This window comes from Anser cygnoides, chromosome 4 (genome assembly GCF_040182565.1).
Source record: "Anser cygnoides isolate HZ-2024a breed goose chromosome 4, Taihu_goose_T2T_genome, whole genome shotgun sequence".
Lineage (NCBI taxonomy): Eukaryota > Metazoa > Chordata > Aves > Anseriformes > Anatidae > Anser > Anser cygnoides.
This window is the reverse complement of record NC_089876.1, coordinates 64,286,887-64,307,454: the sequence shown is the minus strand read 5'-3', so window position 1 is coordinate 64,307,454 and position 20,568 is coordinate 64,286,887. Positions and strand designations below refer to the sequence as shown.

General features: G+C 55.3%; 2 protein-coding genes across 5 annotated transcripts in view; one reads left to right on the top strand and one right to left on the bottom strand.

Annotated features, from left to right (window-relative positions):
* Positions 1-1,096: 1,096 nt before the first annotated feature.
* Positions 1,097-3,519, bottom strand: SOWAHB (sosondowah ankyrin repeat domain family member B). The gene has a single exon (XM_048055006.2). The coding sequence runs from the start codon at positions 3,465-3,467 to the stop codon at positions 1,233-1,235; it is 2,235 nt and encodes a 744-aa protein (XP_047910963.2). The 5' UTR covers positions 3,468-3,519; the 3' UTR covers positions 1,097-1,232.
* Positions 3,520-8,560: 5,041 nt separating this feature from the next.
* Positions 8,561-20,568, top strand: part of SEPTIN11 (septin 11) — a 62,694-nt gene continuing 50,686 nt past the window's right edge. For 2 of the 4 annotated variants that reach the window (XM_066996304.1, XM_013193714.3), the window contains exon 1: positions 9,239-9,295. In XM_066996304.1, the coding sequence (XP_066852405.1) occupies positions 9,254-9,295 (42 nt within the window). In that variant the 5' untranslated portion in view covers positions 9,239-9,253. Of the gene's footprint in view, positions 8,689-9,238; positions 9,296-14,346; positions 14,386-20,568 lie in introns of those variants that run through there. The other 2 variants (XM_066996305.1, XM_048055011.2) reach the window with 2 other exon arrangements.

The window sequence follows — 20,568 nt, the reverse complement described above, 5'->3', positions numbered from 1 at the left end:
GGAAAGAGTTCCTCCCTCAAATAAACCCCAAGCAGAGTGGAGACCTCAATTATGGCTCGAACGCGGACTCGAGGCATTCCCCGGCACGCATGTTATGCAACGGTCAGGTTCTGCCGCCCTGGGTCCTGTTCCTCCCTGAAACTGCAGACATTTAGGCACAAACCTCAAATACATCAGCAGTCCCACCTCCCGCAGGTAATTCGCTTAATCCAGTGGGATTGCTAAAGCCCATTTGTGGTTTGAAAGCCCTCAAGAATGACCATGCTGGATGTCATTTCCTTGCACCTGGACCCCCATTCATCCCCGAAACACCTCTGAGGCAATTTAGGACTGGGGTCTCTGGGGAAACACAGCTCTGACTGCAACGCTGCCTTCCCCCCACGAGCCTGGGGCCCGCGCCAAGGCACAGCTCCTTGTCCGTCCAACCCGGATCCCTGCGGTGATTCCCTGTGTCCCTGAGGTGTGGGAATGGGCCTCTGGAGCCACAACATGGGTGCCACTTCCCTGTCCTGCGGGGTGAGGAACAGCACACAGAAAGAAGGGGCAGTATCGGCGCTGCCGGGCAGCCCGGGGCAGTTGTGGGGAGGAGCGGGGCCGCGGTGCTGCCCTGCATTCCTTTCTGCGGGGACTGGTGGGCGAGAAGGGCTGAGGAACGGGGCGGGTGTGTTAACACCCTCCTCCCCTCGCGGCTCTCTGGCTGCCGCCCTCTGCCACAGTCGCTCTCCGAGGGCTCTTGCTGGAAGGCCGGACCTAGACCAACCGCATTTTTAATGGTGGGGCTCATCCTTAATCTGCCGGGATTAGAAAGGGAGCCAGAGCTACTCCCCAGAATTTCGGTGGTGTAAGCAAGCGTTTTGCAAGCCCCAGGACTAACAGCGAGCTGTCCCTGGAACACTCTGACCTGGTTGGGAGGCTGTGAGCATCACAGTGGAGCTTGAGACCCCAAACGCACAGTCCCACAAAAGCTGGCAGTTGTTGGTGGACCCAGCAGTTGGTGCCTGCCCCGTAGATTGCCTCCCCAGGTTCAGACGCGTTTTCAGGCGAGGAGTCACATCCTCTCACTCGTAGAAAAGCAAGAAATTGGAGGGAGAGCAGAGAGACTCAGATAACGTTTCATTGCAATAATTTAAGAGTACATTCTTCAAGAGGTCCAGCCTGCTTCGCAGCTCTTTGTGCCCGCCTGGCTTCCCCTCGGTGCGTCTCCAGTGGCAGGGGTGCTGGGGGGCTGTTTCTCAGTCACTCTCGCTGCCTGTTCGGTGGGACGCTGCCCCGCGGCTGCGCTGCGGCTTGAGGCAGGCGGTCAGCGTCGCCCTGCCAGCGGGCAGCGAGGCCTTGCTGACGGAGGACACGCTGCGGGCCAGGGGCTGCGTGGGGAACATAATCGTGCCCCGGGGCGCCTGCAGGAGCTGCCAGATCTCGCCGGAGGTGTTGCTGCCCAGGTACTCCCAGGGCCGGCGCCCGCTGCCGTCCCTCACCTGCACCTGGCACCCCAGCTGCAGCACCAGCACCTTGATGACGAGCTGGTGGCCGTGTATGGCGGCCAGGTGCAGCGGAGTGTACCCACAGCCCGACCGCACGTCCACGTCCAGGGACAGCCCGGCCCGCCGCGCCGCTTCCGCCAGCTCCTGCAGGCCCGGCCCGTCACCGTGCTTGGCCAGCCAGTGCAGCACCGTGAAGCCCGACATGAAGTCCCGCTGCAGGGCCAGCTCCGGCTCCTCCAGGAAAAGCCCCCGCACCTGGGCCCAGCGCCCCGCCGACACCGCCACGAGCCAGGCGTGCTCCCGCCGCCCCAGTGGCACCGCCAGCCCCCGGTTTGGGGCATGCACGGGGGAGCTCTTGGAGGGCAGGGTGCGGGGCAGCCCCCCTCTGTCGTCCAGCAGCGACGCGGGGACGCCCTGCACCTCCAGCAACGCAAGCTGGCACCTGATGCTCCTGAAGACAGGCAGCGGGGCTGCGGGGCTGCTCTCCGGGGCTTGTGGTCCTGGGGCTGGCAGCAGGGCCTGGGACGGGGGTGGCTGCAGGGACCGGGGTGGAGGTGGCCCCGTGGGGGTCAGTGGGGGGGATTGGGAGCAGGGGGGCAGCACCGTGGGGCTGGCTGGTGGTGGCGGGGTGAGGGGTGAGGGCAGTCCGGGGGTGTGCAGCAGCGGGGCTCGGGACCGTGCTGGTCCATCGGGGGCCAGCGCCTTGGGCCCCTCTGGCCGCGGTGGGGATGGGGACGGGCTGGTGGGGAGGTGCTGCAGGGACCTGGACTGGGACGGGGGCAGCCGGGTGGAGGGTAACGCATCCGGGCACGATGAAGGCAGTGGGGTCTGGGATGGGGAGCGCTCAGCAGTGAGTGTCTGCAGGGACTGGGACTGGGACAGGGACAGCGTCCCCGGAGCTGACCGACACAGCGGGGCCTGTGACAGGGGTGGCTCCCGGCGGGGTGGCTGCGGGGTCCAGGGTTGGGGTGGCCTGCCGGGGGGTGGCATCCTGGGTCTCGGTGAGAGCAGCAGGGACGGGGATGGCCCGGCGGGGGGTTGTACCCCTGAGCCTGCTGAGGGTGGCGGGGCCTTGGGAAGGGGCAGGCGGGCAGTGGGCAGCGGTGGGGACTGGGACGGGGGCAGCCTGGGGCCCGGGGGCAGCGGCAGGGGCTGGGACGGCATGGTGGGGGGTTGTACCCCTGAGCCTGCTGAGGGTGGCAGGGCCTTGGGTAGGGGCAGGCGGGCGGCGGGCAGCGGTGGGGACTGGGATGGGGACAGCCTGGGGCCCGGGGGCAGCGGCTGGGACCGAGCTGGGAGCGGCCCCCTGGGGTCCGGTGGTGGCAGGGACCCCGCGGGGGCTGCCCCAGAGGGCGGCAGCCCCCCGGGAAGGGCCGGGGAGCGGGCCGGGCCGGCTGCGGGGGCCGGCTGCGGGGGCCGGTAGGGCGGCGGGGACACGAAGAGCGGCGCCCCCGGCCCCAAAGCCAGCGGCCGGCTCCGGTAGGGGGGCGGCCGGGCGGCGGCATCGCGGAGCGCCCGGCGGCACTCGCAGCACAGCCCCCCGCGGCCCCGGGAGGCGCAGCCCCCCACCACGGCTGCAGGGGGGCGCTGCCCCCCGTCCCGCAGCCCCTTCTCCACCGCCTTCCCCGACGGGCCGGGCTCGCATGGGGGCGGCGGGGGTTGCTTCTCCTCGTCCTCCTCCTTCTCCTCCTGCTCCTCTTCCTCCGGCCGGTGCTCCTGCGGCGGCGGCAGCTCCTCGTCGAGGAGGTCGCGGTACCTGCGGCGGAGGACGATGTCCTTGGAGGCGCCGGGGGCGGCGGCGTGCACGGTGGCCACGGAGTTGACGAGGCGCTTGAAGCGCTCCCGGCGCTCCCCCCGCTGCTCGTCCGTCAGCGCCGGGTCGCGGAGGAAAGCCTGGAAGTGGCGGAGCAGCGCCGCGTTGGGGGCTCGGCCGCCGGCCCCCCACAAGAAGTCCAGCACGGCCTCCTGGCTCAGCTCCCGAGCCATCCTCCGAGCTCCCGGGGCTCGGCGCTGCACGGCGGGGCGCTGCCGCAGCCGCAGCCGCGGCCGGCCGGGGAACCCGCCTCCCGCCCCGCCGTGCCTCTCCGCCCCCGCTCGCCCTCGCCCGGGGTGGCGAGGAAGAGGAGGCGAGGGGCAGGAGCAGGCTCGGCGGTGCGCCGAGGACACGCCACCCCGATTTGCTGGCGTGCGCCGGGGAGACGGGTCGTTTTAGCTAGACACTGAGCTGTCAGTGCCACCGAGGCACGGGGAAATCCGTCTCGGTGGTGAGCTGGTGGTGGTCTCCATCCTCTGCCGTCCTCAGAGCTCCCTGTGAGCCCCCCTGAGCAGGGCTGGCCCCGGCCACCGCCAGAGGACCTTGTATCTGTTGGGGGACTCTGTGGCTTGTGAGAGCTGGCAATGAACGGGGACGAACGGGATGCAGCGATGGTCAGGGTGGCCGTTGTCACACCTGCCGGGCATTGTGCCCCCATATGACAGCTGCACACAAGCCCCACGAGTGCCTCGAGTCAGGTTGCGTCTCATATCATCTCCGTGTTCACTGTGGGGCTGAGGGAGGTCGGACAGGGCTTCACTAGAGCCTGGGGATCTGATTTTGGTTATGTGTCTCTAATACTATTACCGCTCGTGTGTACATCACAGCTGAGAAGCACGGATAAGGTCAGTGGCCCGGTGGGCAACGTGCCCCGTACGCACCAGACAAGTGACAGCCCTGTCCCAAGGAGTTTGGGAGGAAAGTGTGTGAGAGAGTTTTTTTTCCTGTTTTATCTATTTATTTATTTATTTATTTTGTGTCTTGCAGTCAGGGAGTAGAGGCACAGAGGGACTGAGCTCCGTACAGACTCTCTGGCTTTGAAGAAGTCTGGATCAGGCCCTCAGTCACACTCCAGAAGTCATCTCTATGGCAGGCCCTCAGGTGACCAGAAATATTTTTAGCTGCAAACTGCAAACCCAGAAGCGCGCACACAACCTTCGCAAACCCGAGGCAGAGATTGCGGTAGATGTTGTGCGTGGGCTTGCGAGTTGTGCTTTGGTAACGCAAAACCTTAGGATAACAGTTGAGGTTGCAAGAGCGGATGTGTGTGGTGGTTTTGCTCTCCAGAAAGTAAGCTGCACAGGTCTGCGCTTCTGAATTGCTGATTCTGGACGATTCGTTTCTGCCACAGTACATTACCATGCTGGTTTGCATGATAAATTGCACTGTGGAGCTGCAGGACTGCTAAAATGTAACCTCTGGAATAGTGGGGGCAGCCCCAAAAGAAACTTCTAAGTTTCTGGGGTAGAAGTTACAGTTTCGGCAGTGTATCAGGAGAGTTTTGCAGCGTGCCAAGCTGTGGGTTGCTTAGGTGGCAGCAGCAAGAGGAACTGCACTTTTGTGCTACACCACATCTTGATTGGGGTTTTTACTGTGGTGCGGAGCAGGAGAGTGCGGTTACATCCTATCGGAAGCGTTCGTCTGAGGAGGGCGCAGGTGCTGGGAGAAGGGGGGTGTGATATCTGAAAAGTTAATATTTTAACATCCTGCACATGCCTTTGGTACAGCTTTTGAAGGCATAAACACCTTTCTCCTCCTCCTGAGCTCTAAATTGCATTCACAACTCTGTGTTTGATGGCAGCACACCCTCAGCGGAAGTGGTTGAGATGCGGTGCGTGGAGCATAATGATATAATTGTGATCACAAACAAGAGAGGAGGAGAGATTGTGAAGATAAAAAATCCAAGTAAATAACAGTGGCAAATGACAGCATTACTATGAAAATGTTGTTTGGGTTTAATGAACTCAGATGTAAGCAGGAGGCATTTTACAGCTTTCCCTGATATTGCATTTCCACTTAAGCACCACTGGGAAGTATTACCTCACTTACCATAAGCCCGGCACTGGCTGTGAACTGGAAGGCTTTTCTCCTGAGAAACACCAGCTCTCGCCCTGCAAGCTGTGTTCTTGAAGGCAGAGGAACACGCTCAGGCAGCACAAAGCGACTGCTGGAGTATCTGCGGGACTGAGGCTGACGCTGAATGCTGTATGGATGGAAAAACCTCGCTGAGCTTGTTTGAGTGACGTGGGTTACGCTAACGCATCTCGCCTGACAGTCCTACTGGCTGGGAGCGCCGCGCTTCCTGGGTAGCTCGGATACCCTTGGGAGGCACCCGCAAAAAAGTGTTGAATGAGTAGCTTGTGTTGATTCAGAGGCTGGTGCAGGTCTCTCCCCTTACAGCCTCGGCTGCAAATCCTGTTTGGGGATTAAGGGGGTGTAATGCTGCATGCCGGCAAGAAGATGTGCTGCTCTGCTACCTGCAGTCTCTTCTTTGTCTGCTGCACACTGAGAGGTTTAAAGAGACTGTTGTCTCCCTTATCCTGTGACAGTTTATGCTGTCTGTAAATTGGTCACTTTTGGTTGTGGGTAAGAGTCTTCAGAAAGACTGAATTTACCCCATTCTTGCCATCTTTGGGGGCTCTGGACACAACAGGTCTCTTCAGGTGACATTTGAGTAAGTTACGAGTAGTGCTAATCACAAAGTGGGAGCAGGCTCAAGCAGTATTTCAAAATTATAAGCTCACCACTCCGTCTTGTAGCCTCCTGCTGCTGTACAAGATGGTGTTAGGGAGCTATGTACCTGTGGTTGATTTTAAACAGGAGGAAAGTTAACCTGAGTTCCGCGTCTGCTTGTGTATTTTCTCATCCCCTGTAATCTGACAAATTGCCCCGCAGCTGACATAAAAGGTCGGTAAAGCAATGACATGCTGCTGCAGCAAAATGATGCAAAAGAGCTTTGGAAAAATTCAGTCAGTTCCCACAGGTTCTCTAGAATGAAAGGCTGGCGTTTCCCTTTGCACAGGGACGCGTTTGTCAGCAGCAGCCACGAAACTTGTAGGAGCGAGGGGTCTGCTTCTTCCCACTGAACACTAGGAATGTGAGGAACTACGCTAGCTGAGATCTAGAGAGATTGCAGCACGTTTCCTTGACTTGATGGGGTTTAGTTCCTACTCCTTCAGCAGGAACAGCCATGCTCAGGAAGGTCTGTACACACGGGTGTCAGGGAGAAAACGGCCACAGCTCTCCCGGCCTCGGTGGTGAGTCACGTCAGGGTTCTGCACACGCGGAGATCTTTGCATTAGTTGCGTTGTGCTGATGGAGGAGTATCATGCAAGCCGCTGACTCACAGGAGGGGAAGCTGTCCGCCTCACTCACAGGTGCAACAAGGGCAGCTCTTTGGAAATCACCACCAGGTTTCCACTAGAGGCTGCACTGGTCCCAGCACAGGTGTGCTCAGCACCTCTCCTGGAGCCTTGCATGCAGGAGGAGGAACTTGCTACAAGAGCGAGACGATGAGATGAACAGAACAGCCTCCTTAGGATATGAGCTGTGTAAATGTTGTTCAGCTGTGCTCCCCAAACCCATGTTACTGGGAGAAAGCCCACTAGCTTTTTGTGCAGCTGGTTTGCTAACGAAGGCTGCACACCTGTGCCCAGGTGCAGATCCTCAAACCCCTGCTGGGAAGGAGGGAGGGAGAGGAGCTGAGTGGTGGTGCTGCATCCCCTTCCTTTGCTGGGCAGTTTGAGGCAGTAGGGCCATGCTCAAGTACCACAGAATCATCTAGGTTGGAAGAGACCTCCGAGATCACCCAGTCCAACCTCTAACACTAACCAGTCCTCCACTAAACCATATCACTAAGCTCTACATCTAAACATCTCTTAAAGACCTCCAGGGATGGTGACTCAACCACCTCCCTGGGCAGCCCATTCCAATGCCTAACAACTTTTTCAGTAAAGAAGTACTTCGTAACATCCAACCTAAACCTCCCCTGGCACAACCTTAGCCCATTCCCCCTCGTCCTGTCACCAGGCACGTGGGAGAACAGACCAACCCCCACCTCGCTACAGCCTCCTTTAAGGTACCTGTAGAGAGCGATGAGGTCGCCCCTGAGCCTCCTCTTCTCCAGGCTGAACAATCCCAGCCCCGTCAGCCGCCCCTCGTAAGCCTTGTTCTTCAGACCCCTCACCAGTATGTCGCCCTTCTCTGGACTCGCTCGAGCACCTCCATGTCCTTCTTGTAGCGAGGGGCCCAAAACTGAACACAGTACTCGAGGTGCGGCCTCACCAAGCCGAGTACAGGGGGACAATCACTTCCCCACATCCTTCAAAACATGGTCAGAAGAGCTGAGGAATGGAAACTCTTGGGCTTCATAGCCTCTGCAAATAGCCTTGTGCTTCTTTGTAGCAGTCCAAGGATGACTTTTGGAGTTACAAGGTAAAACCTTTAGGTTAGAGGGTGTTTGAATACCAAGCATGCCATTAAGGCCTGTTTACTGACTGCTGATTTACTTGCAGGAGCTGCTTTTAGCTTTTACCCTTTTGTCTTTTTGCCTCTGCTCTTCGGATGCTCCCTTAAGCGGGTAGAGCTGTAACGCCCTTTACGCGTGCAGAGAATCAGGCCTCTGCCTTTCGGGGTTTTATGCCTTTGCAAAACACCCTAGGACCTGACCCAGGGCCCGCAGTTTGCTGCTGGTTTGGTGTAAGACTTATGGACATAGGTGTTGCGTTCAGCCCTGCTTGTGCAGGCAGGAGGGCACCATGCAGCGGCGTGGGCTGAGGATACTACGTGCTGTGCCCACAGGAGCAGCAGAGGGATGGCTGCGCTTCGCTTCGTGCTCAGAAATCCCTTCCTGCAGAACAAGAGCTCGTTACTGGTGTTGAAAAACCCAGTAGAGGTGTGCTGTGGTGAGATCAAGGAGAAACAAGAGGCGTGGGGTGCCTGGCTTCACCCTCCGGAGGTCTTTACGGTGTTGGGGGCTCCTGCTAGCAAACAGCCTCACCTCCAGAAACGTCCCCGTCCTCTAGCCCCAAAGGGCACCGGGGGGACCTGGCCGCTCCCAGGCTCGGCCACCTCCTCGCAGGGGTCCCCGGAGCAGGGGGGGCTCTGCCTCCAGCACCTCCCCGCCGCGCTTGGGGGGGGGGAACGTGGCGAAGGGGCCGGGGTCCCCCACCCGGGGGTAGCAGCAGCCCCTCGGGGGGGTGGCAGCGGCCGGCCGGGGGCCGCGGCCGGCCGGGGCGGCCCCGGGGGAGGGCCGGGGGGGGCCCGCCTCGCCGCCCGGCCCCTTCGCATTGCGCATGGGCCCTCCCCGCCGGGTGGCCATGTTGCAGCCCTAGCAGGCAGCCGGGAGGAGGGCCGGGGAGCGCAGCGATGGCCGTGGCCGTGGGCAGACCGGCGGTGGGTGCGGGATGGGGTCGCGGGGCGGGCGGGGGCCGGGCGGGCTCGCCGCGGGGTCCCCCCTCCCCGCTAGCGCCCCTGCCCCGCGCTCGGCGCGGAACTTTTCGGGGCCGCGGCTCCTCCCCGGCGGGTCCCGGGCTGCTCCCGCCGGGGCTGCGCTCGGGGGCTCCCCGGGAAGGGGGAGAGGGGGCTCGGGGCGCCCCCCCGGCGTGGGAGCCTGCGGGGACACGCGTGGCTCGCGTCCTCCGGCGCGGCCGGGAGGGGAGGGGAGGCTCGCTATTTTACGTCCCTGCCGAGAGGGACAAAGGGTTTCCCCCTTGTAGAGAGGGGGAAAAAAATAGAAGACCCCCCCCCCCCATACACACGCAGAAACCGACAGATGCTGGTGCGGGTTGGGGAAAGTCTGTGTCCTGCAGCCGGCGTGCAGAAACGTGGATGGAGCTCCGGAGCGAGCGCGCTCCTGTGCCCCGGCGGCCGGGGGAGGGAGACAGACTTGACCGACCTGCCTGTAACTTTTGCGGTGCTTGGGAGCAAAGCAGACGCTGCCCGCCAGCCGGGGACTTGAATGTGGCTCCTTCTGGCAGCGAGCAAATGGCCTGCCTTCAAGGTGGGACCGGGACGAGACGGTTTCTCGTAGGGTTTACGATGTGCTGCCGGGCTGTATGGCTCCTCTGATGCGGCACGGGAATGTGTGAAGGTGGTGGTAATGGTGAGGCTGTAGGTGGGGAAGTTAGGCTGCGAAGCAAAACGAGAGCTGATGTTTGTGAGCAGAATACCTATAAATTATCCCGGCTGTTTATAAAGCTGCTTCTGAAATGATTGCTTGATTGTGAGGTCTAAAATGCGCTTGGAAGCTGCAGTTTCTGTTTCGGTGGAAAAAGATGCCTTGAAATCACTGCTTCGGCTGGTGTTCAGGGCAGGCTGAAGGGTACTGTGAAGCGGAGCCGTTTTGCTTTGTGTGGAGTAGCGACCTCAGCGTGTGAATGGGCTTGGGAGTGGTTTATTGCAAGATGTGGTTGCTGTTTTTTCGTGCGTGCGCTGTGCGCTGCTTTTCTTCCTTCGTTACGTTAAACTGAGCCTCTCCTGGTTTTGGTGAATGGCAGTCCCCTCGCAATCCCAGAGCAGCATCTGCAGAGACTTGTGTAGTGGTTCAGCTAAATGCAGACCATGTGCTGTTGAGTCCGGCCCGGTGGGGCCGGCTGCGGAATAAAGCATCCCTTGGGGTGGGAAGCATGTGTGTGGGAGAGGGAAGGGCGAGGGGACTCGGCTTCCTCGTGAGCAGCCGGTGGGCAGACCAGGCACCGGATGGGTACTTCTCAAAGAGTTGTTTTACCCTGGGATGATGGCAAAATAAAGGACAGTGGGCTGGCATCCGGTAGGTGCTGAGCATATCATCTCCTTTACCTTATCTCATCCTCTCCCCTGCCTCTTTGCTGCTGCTGCGGAGCTGGGGAGGTGGCAGGGAACCTGAAGAAACGGTTAACTACATGGGAGAGCGAGGCAGAAGTGGTGAGTGCTTCTCTCAGCCTAATCACCAGATTTTGTAAGGGTGCTGAGTGGCGTGTGTCATTGGAAGGAGCGAGGGGGGTAGAATTAAGGGAAGGAATGAAACTAGAAATGAGTGAGTTTGATTTCTAAAAACCAAGATAACATTCCTGAGTCACAACCTTTTACGTCCTGGCAGGATACAACATTATGCTAATTGTAAAAGCATGCATAAAAAAACGAACTTCAGCAAGCTGCTCTGAAGTGTCTGTGTTTAATTGTAGCTGAGCAGGGCGTGTTTTGGTAGGATGGGTGGCTTTCATTTTAAGGCCCCGATCCCACAGATGTGAAGGCACATGTGTAATGCACTGCCTGTAATTTCATTTGACTTAATGGAGGCTGATCTCAGCATGTAAATGCAAAGGCATGCATAAGCAAAGCTTTTGCAGCACTGGTGCTGGGAGCTGCCATGGGACCTCTCAGCTGATGAAAGCCATGCATATGCTTAAACATGCGTCTAGGTGGAAGCGTGCGGATGGTATCTGCGCTCGCTCTGAGATAAGCCACTTGCAGCCTGGAAGCTTGCAGTGCCCTGGATGGGGATCCCACCTCCCGCTGGGCTAATCCCCAGCATCTTGACTGGTGCTGGACGGTGCCTCAGGAGGTCAGAGCGTGGAAGGGGGCTCTGGCTTCCCTACCCTTCTCTTTATTTGTTTATCCTAAATGGCTACAGGATCACAGCTTGGCCTAGTTAAAGGCAACACTAGCATACACACACAAATACTGTGCCTCCTCCCCCAGCCAGTCAAACAGAAATTGATGGAAAATGAAGCTGGAATGCTGACTCTTACATGGGGGCCTCGAAATACGTTATCTGAGAGACAAGACCAGCATAGTGTATTCTTCAATCCGTTTTAAAAATACTTCATAACGAGAGACTGCCAGTTTCCATGGAGGGGAGGGAGTGGAAGAGCAGAAAGAAGGTAGAGCAGGGCTAGCGGAGCTGAGGAATCGGCGTTTTTTTGGCTTCCTCTGAACAACGGATCTAGCAGCACCCGCTGAAATCAGCAAGAGCTGGGGGCAGCACCTTCGGAGAGCCACTTCTGCGTGTGTTGGTGGGTGGAGCAGAGCCACCAGGACCGCTTGTTTTTGATGCTGAGATGAGCCCTTCGAAAGGGGATATGTCTCTGAGGGTGTTTCTGTGCTAACAAGCACAGAAGGCTTCCTTGCCCGCTGTGAAGCATGGCTTTTTGGGGGTTGGCCTGGCTCAGTTGCCTGTGCCAGGGAAGCAGGGCTGTGTGGCACACACGTGGTGATATTTTAGTTTGTGAACCCTTCGTTTCCTTTATTCACTTCAGTGCCTTGTCTGCAGTAGGAAATGCTTTCAGACAATTCGCGTCGCTCCTCTTGATGTTAACAATGGTGGGAACCTGGCCCCTCCTTGCCTTGTTTTTAACATAGCCTCAGATTTTGGGCAGGCTGTGTCCAGCCCACCATGAGCTCGGGGCCTCCAGCTCTTCCAGCATGACTTGAGCTGACCTGGAGGCAGGGCCTGATGGAGATCCTCAGAAAATCCTTGTCTTGGGTAGATGGGATCACAGGGAATCAATTTTAGTGCTTGAGTAAGGTGCTGAAACAATGATTAAGCAGCTTGTGGCTCGCCTTGTAGGAGAGATGCAAAGGACAAGGGGGTCTTCTGCTGGCTTTGTGAGTGCTTCTGCCTTGTCTGACCTCGCTGTTGGCTCTAGGCTTCAGGCCCTGTAAGCTGCAGCAGCTCTTGTAGGAAAAGGCAGTGAAGGCGTTTGAGCTCAGAACGGTTGGCCCAACCAGGTGATTTAAAAACAAACAAACCAAAAACGCAGCAGTTCCTCGAGCTTTTTTTAGGTACGCTATCCAGCTCCCTTCGTTTCCAGCTCTGTGAGCAGCTCTCCAGCCTGCTGTAATAAGTGATGCGTGATAATGGTTCAGACAAACGCCACGGTGCCGTTAGCAGGCAGCGTTAATACTGCCGGAGAGTGCTCCAGATCAGAGGCAAAAAAAAGAAAATGAAGCTGGGGTCTTGCTGTCTTAGTGAAGAACAGCAGTAACCAACTATTGCTCCAAATGTTCCTCCTTTTTCCCAGTAAGTGCTGGTTTGAGCGCTGGTATGTGTTGTGCTCAGCAGGAAGCCATAAGAGAGGCTGTCCCTTGGCTGCTCGGTTATGTCTGGGCACCTTCATCTGCACTCTGGGGCCTGGTGCAGAGGTGGATGGGCCAGGAGTTGCCATCTGCATCCACAGGTCAGACTGGTGTGACTTGGCACAAGAGCAGGCAAGGCCCACTTGGCCTCGTGTGAGTGGAGGAAGAGCCACGGCGAGGAGAAGCTCCCTGTGGTTTCCTATCAGCAGCGCCCAGCCCTTCTGCAAGCTCCTCCCTGTGTCTGCACTCCCTGCTTCTCTGAAAGAAGTTATACCCACTGCTGGCACGAACCCCGTAGTCCAAAGGCTATCACTGCCGCTTCCAGAGTAGCGCAATTATTTTTGAGTCCTGCAGTTGATAAGGAGCCCCAGAGATAGCGCAGGACTGGTGGAACAAGGCGCTGTTCTCATCTCTTGAAAAGTGGCTGGATAGATAGCCTTAGGACCTGGTCTTGCACTGAGTGCTTCTGAAGTTGCTGAAAATCTGGAGGAGGGAATCTTTTCTCGCAGGCTTAGGCTTTTTGTTCTCCTTAGTATTGCCCCACGTAACAGAAGCCATCACCTGTTTTTTTTTTTTGTACTTTAATGTCATCTTATAGCTGCTTTAGATCTTTTTATTTTAGAAGTGAATCTTCTGCTACTTTTTCTGCATTTGAGTTTTATTTTCAAATGGGGTATGGCTTATTGAAATGCCCTAATTGCAGGCTATTTCTTAGCAGATCTAGTCATGAATACTTGGCACAAGCTAACCAAAAAAGGCTCATTTTAGGAAGGTTTTGGTTTTGCCAGCGGCTCCTGCAGACTGATAGCTATGAACAGCGGTAGCTGTAAAGAGAATTGTTTCTGGAGATCTGCAGGCATCTCATCGATTTCATCGAGAAACTGTAGTAACCTCTCTGGCGTGATGGCAGTGGAAGGGGAGAAACTGTGCTTGTAATCCTGAGGGGTATCTTTGTAAATGAGTTGCAGAACTTGCCTGTTTGGGGCTGTCTCAGATCTGGTGGCGTCCTGCAGTCTGTGGGCGCTGTGCCGGGGTGAACGGGGTGCAGCACTGATCGGGTTGCCCTTTGTACGCAAGGGACTCAACAGAATCTGTTTGCCAGCCGTGTGTTAACCGCAACAGGTGTGCCAAATGCTTTACCTGAGCACGTTAGCATGGCTTGAATGAAGTTGGTGCCAGCCTCTGTTTCTGTCTGTAAGCGCAGATTGAGGTGGTGGGAGAGGGCTGGGTTTGGTGGAGGGCTCGCTTGGCTTGCCCAGTGACGGTGCAAGCTGCACTTCCCTCTCCCACGAGGAAGCACAGCAAGTGATTTCTAGTGAAGTGCAAGAGCCCAGGCTGCCCCAGAGGTCAAACTGCAAGCCTGCTTCTGTGCTTTCAGCTAGAGGGTCCCGTCTGTAGCCGCAGCCAAATCTTTGCGTTTCAAGGCATGCAAATCATCTCCTTTAACCCCTGTGAAAACCCATCTCCTCCAATCTGAGTCAGCCCGGGAGCTTCTGGCAGCTTTCAGATGAGTGGAGAATGCCAGGGTGACAGTCCTGGCTTGATTTTTCCAGGACAAAATCCAGCAGGCAACGGCCTGGCTTGGAAATAAGGAATCTGCAGCCTGGAAAGGTGAAGGTGTCTGGTTATCATTGACGCTGGTTCTTGGCACGTGTCCTTAATGATGTGCATCACCCCGGATCCTCCCGAGCTGTGTAGCAAATATACAGAATTACAAATCAGGAGGTTGTGTATCAATGTAGCTACTCATCCTTTTCGTACTTCTACATTTGACTGAAGATTTCTCTGTTCATCGTTGTCTCGTGTTAATCAGTAGAAGTAAATCTCTCGTATGTCTGTGCAATGAGTGTACTTAGAAACAGCATGACTGATGAGATTTCAATGGTCTCTTCTGGTTTTGTTTTGCTCATAACTTGAGATGTTGTCAAGACTGATTTTTTTTTTTTCAGAAATTGCTGAATTAAGTCACTAGAAACAATTCTTGTTTATTGCAGCCTCTATGGCTAAAAGATGAGGTTGCCATGCTGTGAGCAGGTATGTTGCTAGCTGTAAAAACCAGCAGTGATCAAGGCTTAACACAGCTGTCTGGGACTGAGCGTGCACCGTCTTCAAATCTGTGTCAAGCCCCCAAGAGGAGCAGGGACTTTGCCAGATCCTCTGGTGGCTTGTTCTGGTAGTAAATCACACCTCCTACCCACCACATTCATTTGTTTCTTCCTTCTTCTCCCTCAAAATTATTTCACATCCAGGTTAAGCAGTGGTAGGTCTCACCATGTCTCTTCTTTCCTGGTTGGTCTCAGAGATTTGAGCTCTGAACTTTTTTTATTTTTTCCTTTGTGCAAGCACAAGGATGTAGACTCTTAAAAACCAAGTCACTTCTCAAATCCCCTGTCAGCAACTTATCTCTAAAGTGGCAAACTTATCCCTAGCTGTGGCAAAGTAAGTCTACTTGCTGATTTTCTTATTTTTAACGTAAGAAACAATGAGTCAATGAATACTCTTGTGTTAGTTTATAGAATCAGAGATTAAGATTTTTAATTGCTTTTGAAAATGGTTTTTTACTTCCTGTATATTTTATGCAGTATCCAAGCCAAGAAAAATCCTGATTGCTTTTAAAGGAATGCTTTCCTGTCACAGTCTCTTTTATCTTGGAAAATGCCAACCTAGTCTCATTCTATTTCATCTCTCTCATTAATATTGAATACGTGGCGCTCTAATATGGCAGCTGAAGCAAAACACAGAATTTCAGCTAATATCTGACAACAGCAAGCTGAGATTAAATGACATGCGAGTGCAATCTGCTATATATAAAGTAATTGGCATTTTCCAGGAGCATTTGACCTAATTTGTGGTTCTTTTTCCTGCTGCCCCCTCAAATCTGCCCTCAGAGGTTGGTTAGTCATCAGGACTTCAGAGTTGTCAGCCTGCTTTTCAGAAGGTGCTCCCCTGGTGGGTGTCAATGCTTCTGTGCAAGGGGTCCCCGATGAGACCAGGCACGAGAAGGGTCAGGGTACTGCTCCTGCAGATGGAAGATGTGTATCCAGTGGGCTGGACCCGTTTCAGAAGTAACAAAATGAATCCCAAGTCAAGGTCTGGATGCAGCTCTCCTTTGCGGCTTTGCATGAGCTCTTGCTGAATGCTGCTGTTTTTCTTGTATAAATGTTGAGGGCTGGCTCGGTTTTGTGGCACAGGGAGGTTTGGCGACTGCAGCACAAGTCCCTGGTGTCCAGTGGAGGTGGCAACTGGTGCTGGATCTGGGAGCTGCATTACACTTGGGGAAAACCTGCCTATAAGTCTCAGCTCTTCAGCAGGGCAGCTGTAAACCCTTCCTGATGCTCTGAATCACAAAGCAGGACTGGAAGTTGAAACCAAACTTGTTGAAGTGTGCTGCCTTCTGGGATGCCCGGCTGATGGTTGCTGGGACAAAGAAGGAATAACTTAGCTTGGGTTCTGATATGTAATGGCCAGAAAGTAGTAGTGTAAGGGGGCCTTGGGTTTTGTGTTTCCAGGTAGTTGAATATTCATCCTGCTGGAAATCACCCTTGCTGTTCTGCATTTGGAGTTATGCAGCTATTCATCATTAGATCCTTAATTACAAGAGGCACTGGGGATTAGGGCTTGTGTGGCTGGCATGCTGCAAGTGCTTTGGCCCCTGATTTGCTGGGCGGTCTTGGGCAAAGGACTTCAATTTGCTGTGCCCTTGTTTTCTCCATGTGTAAGGCAGATGATAATTCCCTTCCTTGTTTTTTTTAAGGTGCATAGCTATAATGAATGGATTAATAGCACAGCTGCTTCATAAACCTAGCACCAAATCTAGTGAGATCTTGTGGCACAGAGGCATTACCAGACTAAATGCTTTTAATTAAAAATGCTTTCAAGAAAACAACTATTCAAATGAGGTAATATGCAAGTTATGTTTTCGGGGAGATTTAACAACTAATTTCAATAAGGAAGAGGGGATTAGAAGTGAGCAATATGAGTAACTCCACTGACCTTGTTTTTATGAGTTTATGTAAATGCAGCAGAGGGCAGTTTTCACATAGAGCATTCCTAAGACATGGTGAGTTTCTGTGTTGCAGGCTAGAACCATTTAAGCATCAAAGCTGGAGGTGTTTTGGTTTTGTTGCTTGAACAAAAACATTATTTGAAACTGTAGCCTGGTGCGTGACTACTGTCTGTTATTTAACGCAGCCACACTTCCCCCCGGGTCTCGGCCTTGCCAGGAATGGAGCTCAGAAGAGCAGTTTTTCCATGGGATGTGCTTACTTGGTTTTGATGTGACCTACGGAAAGCAGTATTTTTTTATAGCCTAACCAAGCAACCTGATGACTTCTTCCAGTGAAACGAGCCAGAAAGCTGGGAGTATGAATCCAGGCATGCTAGCTGTCGTACAGCTTACGTGCGATGAAGGGAAGCACCAAGTCCGTGCTGGCTAAAAAACGGCCGGTGTTTGTGGAGTGAAGTAGGTGGCTGGTCCCTGTGTAAAATACATGGTAACAAGTCCCAGAGAAGAGTGCAGGTGCTGTCCCATCCCAAGCTACCTGTGGTAAATGATGTTTTTCTTAGGTGCTGAAAGTAGATGGCCGCTGAATCAAGGCAGGGGACCTGGTGTGTTTTTGTTTCTGTGCATTGTACAGGAGGGCCGCAGCCCAGAGTCCTGGGTTCAGCGGTGCTGGGCAGGTAGGAGGGAGGATGGCTGCTGTCCTTCTGGCTTTTGTGTGAGTAGGACGACTGGAAGCCTGCTCTCAAGGCTTCTGCTCCATTTTGCACCTCTGGGCGGCCCAAGGAGGCATGAGCATCGCATGCCCACCCATGGAAGGGTGCTCTTCTGCCTGCGCTGCCTCTCCTGGGGCCTGCCACAGGGTCAGGCATGCATGGCATGCCCAAACAGGGTGGGAGCCCAGGAGCTACAAGTACAAACCCAGCTCTTTCTCCTGGACAGTCCTGAGATGACAGGAGAAAGAGCTGGGTGTTAGTCTGCCTCTCTGAAGTCCTGCCAAACCCCCAGGGCTATTATTTACTTGTCAGACCCCAGCTGCTCTGGGCTGGGGCATAAGCAACCAACCCATGCAAAGCTTGGCATGGCTGCACATGGGAATTGTGCCCCCGTTTTGGGACAGGCAGCTCTTGGGCACTTGGAGTTGTCGAGCGTGTCAGAGCAGGGAGCTCCTTTGTGTGAACTGCTCCTGCCGAGTCTTCCGCAGGAAACGCTTGCTGGGAGCAGGCTCAATTTGCCTTTGGGTATGTTTGTCTTCCCAAATCCTGAGCTTCGGCTCTGTGGAGTTGTGACTGGATTTACCTGCTCTGTCAGCTCTCTAAATCCTGGCTGCTGCAGCGAGACGAAGCCCAGGGTGGTGGAGGCTGCTCGCTCTGCAGCACCCCGGCTCGTCTGTCGCTGCTCCTCGCGGCTCGCGCTCAGCTGTTACATGGTATGTGCTGGCAGGGTTAGCTGGCCGAGCTGAGCAGTTCGCAGCCAAACAGGGATACCTGACGTGCCCTGCTGTGTGTCCCCGTCATTTAGGGGAAGAAAAGGGAATGGAGATCCATCCTGAAAATTGGGATCTAGAGTGGGCAGCCTGTGACCTGCATGGGACCTGTGCTCCCCCCCACACACACACACCTTCGAGAGGAAAATAAAGTCTTGAGATATATTTGAGTTATGTGGGAATACAAGGCTACAGCATAAAGTAACTGCAGGAGATGCATGGTAATGGCAAATCCTCTTGCTTATTATTACTGTCATTCTGAGCAACAGCCTTACAAAATATCCTGTTCTTCCCTTGAAAAGCTGTCCTTGAGCAACGCATTTCAATGAGGTGGAGTGGAATATGTATTGCCTGTTTCTGTAAGGTTGTGAGACTTTGAATTCTGGCAGGTATGTGTTTAGCTTGACTGTCTGAGGAAAGAGTGAGCAGCTGGACACAACTTCTTCTCTTTCGGGGTGTATCAAGGAAAAAGCATTATAAGTACACATTCTAACACTGGTCTGTTACAAGCAGGCCTTGGTTGTTACAGCACAAGTCCTGACAGGAGGGCAGAGATTACAAGTGTGGATCTGACCACTTCTGCCTTCTTTTGAAGCACAATATGACTGGGGTGGACAGTCGAAGGAGAACACGGTGGCCAATGTTAATTCATCTGCAGAGGTGGGCGCAGGCTCTAGTTTAACCTTTTAGCAAGGCTCCACTGACAGCTAATGGAAGTTGCAGCAGCCTGTGCGTGGAATAATTTATGAATTTGGGAGAATACGATTCCAGCGAGCACATGGGTGAATGCCAGGGCCTCGAAACACTCTGCCGGTGGTCGTGTGAGCAGTGAGAGTGCTGCAGGAGAAATAGCATTGGATTAGCTTGGGGTAACGCGTGGAAGCATTGCACTCAGCTCCTAAAGACTGTCCCTTCTGTGCAGCAGTGCTGGGCTGTAGCCTGGGTGCTCAGCCAGGAGAGCAGTAAGCAGGAGCGTACTAACTGGAAGTGTTCCTCATGCATCAAACAAGATGTGGGAAGCAGCACAGGGAGAGATCTTGAGCTACAGGCTTTTCCCAAGCAGCCCTTGCAATCCCTCTGCCGCTTGGGAAGGCAATCCCTTCACTTCAAGTACTCAGGCTGTCTGAGCGAGTGCCAGGTTCCTTCACAGCACAGCTCCGGGGTGTCCTGGTACCACCTCAGAGCTGCTCTCTGGCTCGGAGCGAGGTGCTGGGCGCCTTTCCTGCGGCTGAAGGAACCGAAGCCTTGCCTCAGCACCGTGCTCGAGAGCCAGATGTGAATCAGCAGTGCTCGCCTGCGTGTTTCCAGCTCTCGAGCCTCCTGCTTTTAATTAAACTGTCGCGACACCACAGGCAGAGCCGGAGCCAGGTGGCCAAAGGTCCAGCTCACAAAGGCCTTCGGGAGCCCTGGTATGTGGCTGGGAAGCCTTGGGCAAGGCGTAGGGCAGGGTCAGCACCTGCCTCCCACTAATTGTGGGTTGTTTGCTCCGTGGCAGGGCTGAACGCACCATTGAAGTCTGGTGGTTTCCCCTCATATCGCTTTTAATAACAAAGCGCATCCTCGCTCCCAGGGAGCAGCAGAGATGATAGGAGCCCCTTTGCTGGACACTCTGGTTCTTTGCGCAGCTTTTGTGCAGCTCTGAAAATCGTCGTCTCGTAGGCAATAATTAGCGAAGGCTACAAGGCGACTTGCTGCAGTCTGTGTTGCCTGATCCAGACACGGCCCTGCAACAGGCACCCAAGCAGCTGGAGTGGCTGCCTCCTGCAGGGGCGTTTTCTGTGGTGGCAGATCATGGGACTGCTCTGTGGTGCGCTGCCAGAGCTGCTGGATGGAGGGGTGGCGGCCTCCCAGTGGGAGGGTGAAACTCCTCCGTGTCAGTCTTGTCCTTGGGTGTTGGAGCACTTGGATGTGGGAACCTACCAAGCAGAAACTCCTCTGGGAGATTCCCTGGGGGCAGGCACTCAGCAGTTCTGCAGCTCGGTCTGGAGCTGTCACCTGGAGGAAATGCCCAGCCCAGGCCAGCCCCTGCCCAACCCTGGGGGCTGCGGGAGCTCTGCAGTGCCGTGAGCTGGCTGCAGGAGCAGCGGGGACGTCTGTGTGCTCACACAAGGGTCAGTGACCAGCCCCAGTGCAAGGGCACTGTCCTCTGGTTAAAGACCCCGCGTTCCCAAAAAAGTCATCTTTTAAGTAAGCGTTGGTCCTAATGCACGGGGTCATCTTGTCCTTCTGAACAGCACTGATAGGCAAAACAGGTTTGCTGGGGTCCTTTTCCCAGCAGAGCTGTGTTGCTGGGAAGCACGATGAAGTGCCAATGGCCAGCAGAGGTTGGGGGGTGCGGAGCAGAGCTGTCTTTGTAGCTACCCCCAGAGTTTTGGCAAAATAAGCCGGGTCCGTAGCTGGCATGCTCAACGGAGAGCACTGCTCCTCCCAGGGGCTGCACAGAGCTGGCTGGCTGGTGCTTTCAGCAGCCTTGGAGTGCTCGCTGGAGCTTATGCCTCCACCTGGCACGGGAGCTTCCTCCCCTGCTGGCTTCCAGGCCGAGCGTCGCTCCTGTGTGTGGCTGCTCGCTGCCTCTCCTGTTTCGAGCGTCGGTGCTTCCTAGGGGGCAGGATGCAATGCCCGTAATGCTCAGATGCTCTGGGGCTTTGATTTGTGATCTCGCTTGATCAGCAAGGCTGTGAGAACAGCTCTGCTAGGGAACATGCTGGGACAGAGCTTTAGAAAAGATCCC

Excerpts from the sequence above, each read along its gene's own strand:
- SOWAHB (XM_048055006.2), bottom strand. The coding sequence starts at position 3,467 with ATGGCTCGGGAGCTGAGCCAGGAGGCCGTGCTGGACTTCTTGTGGGGG.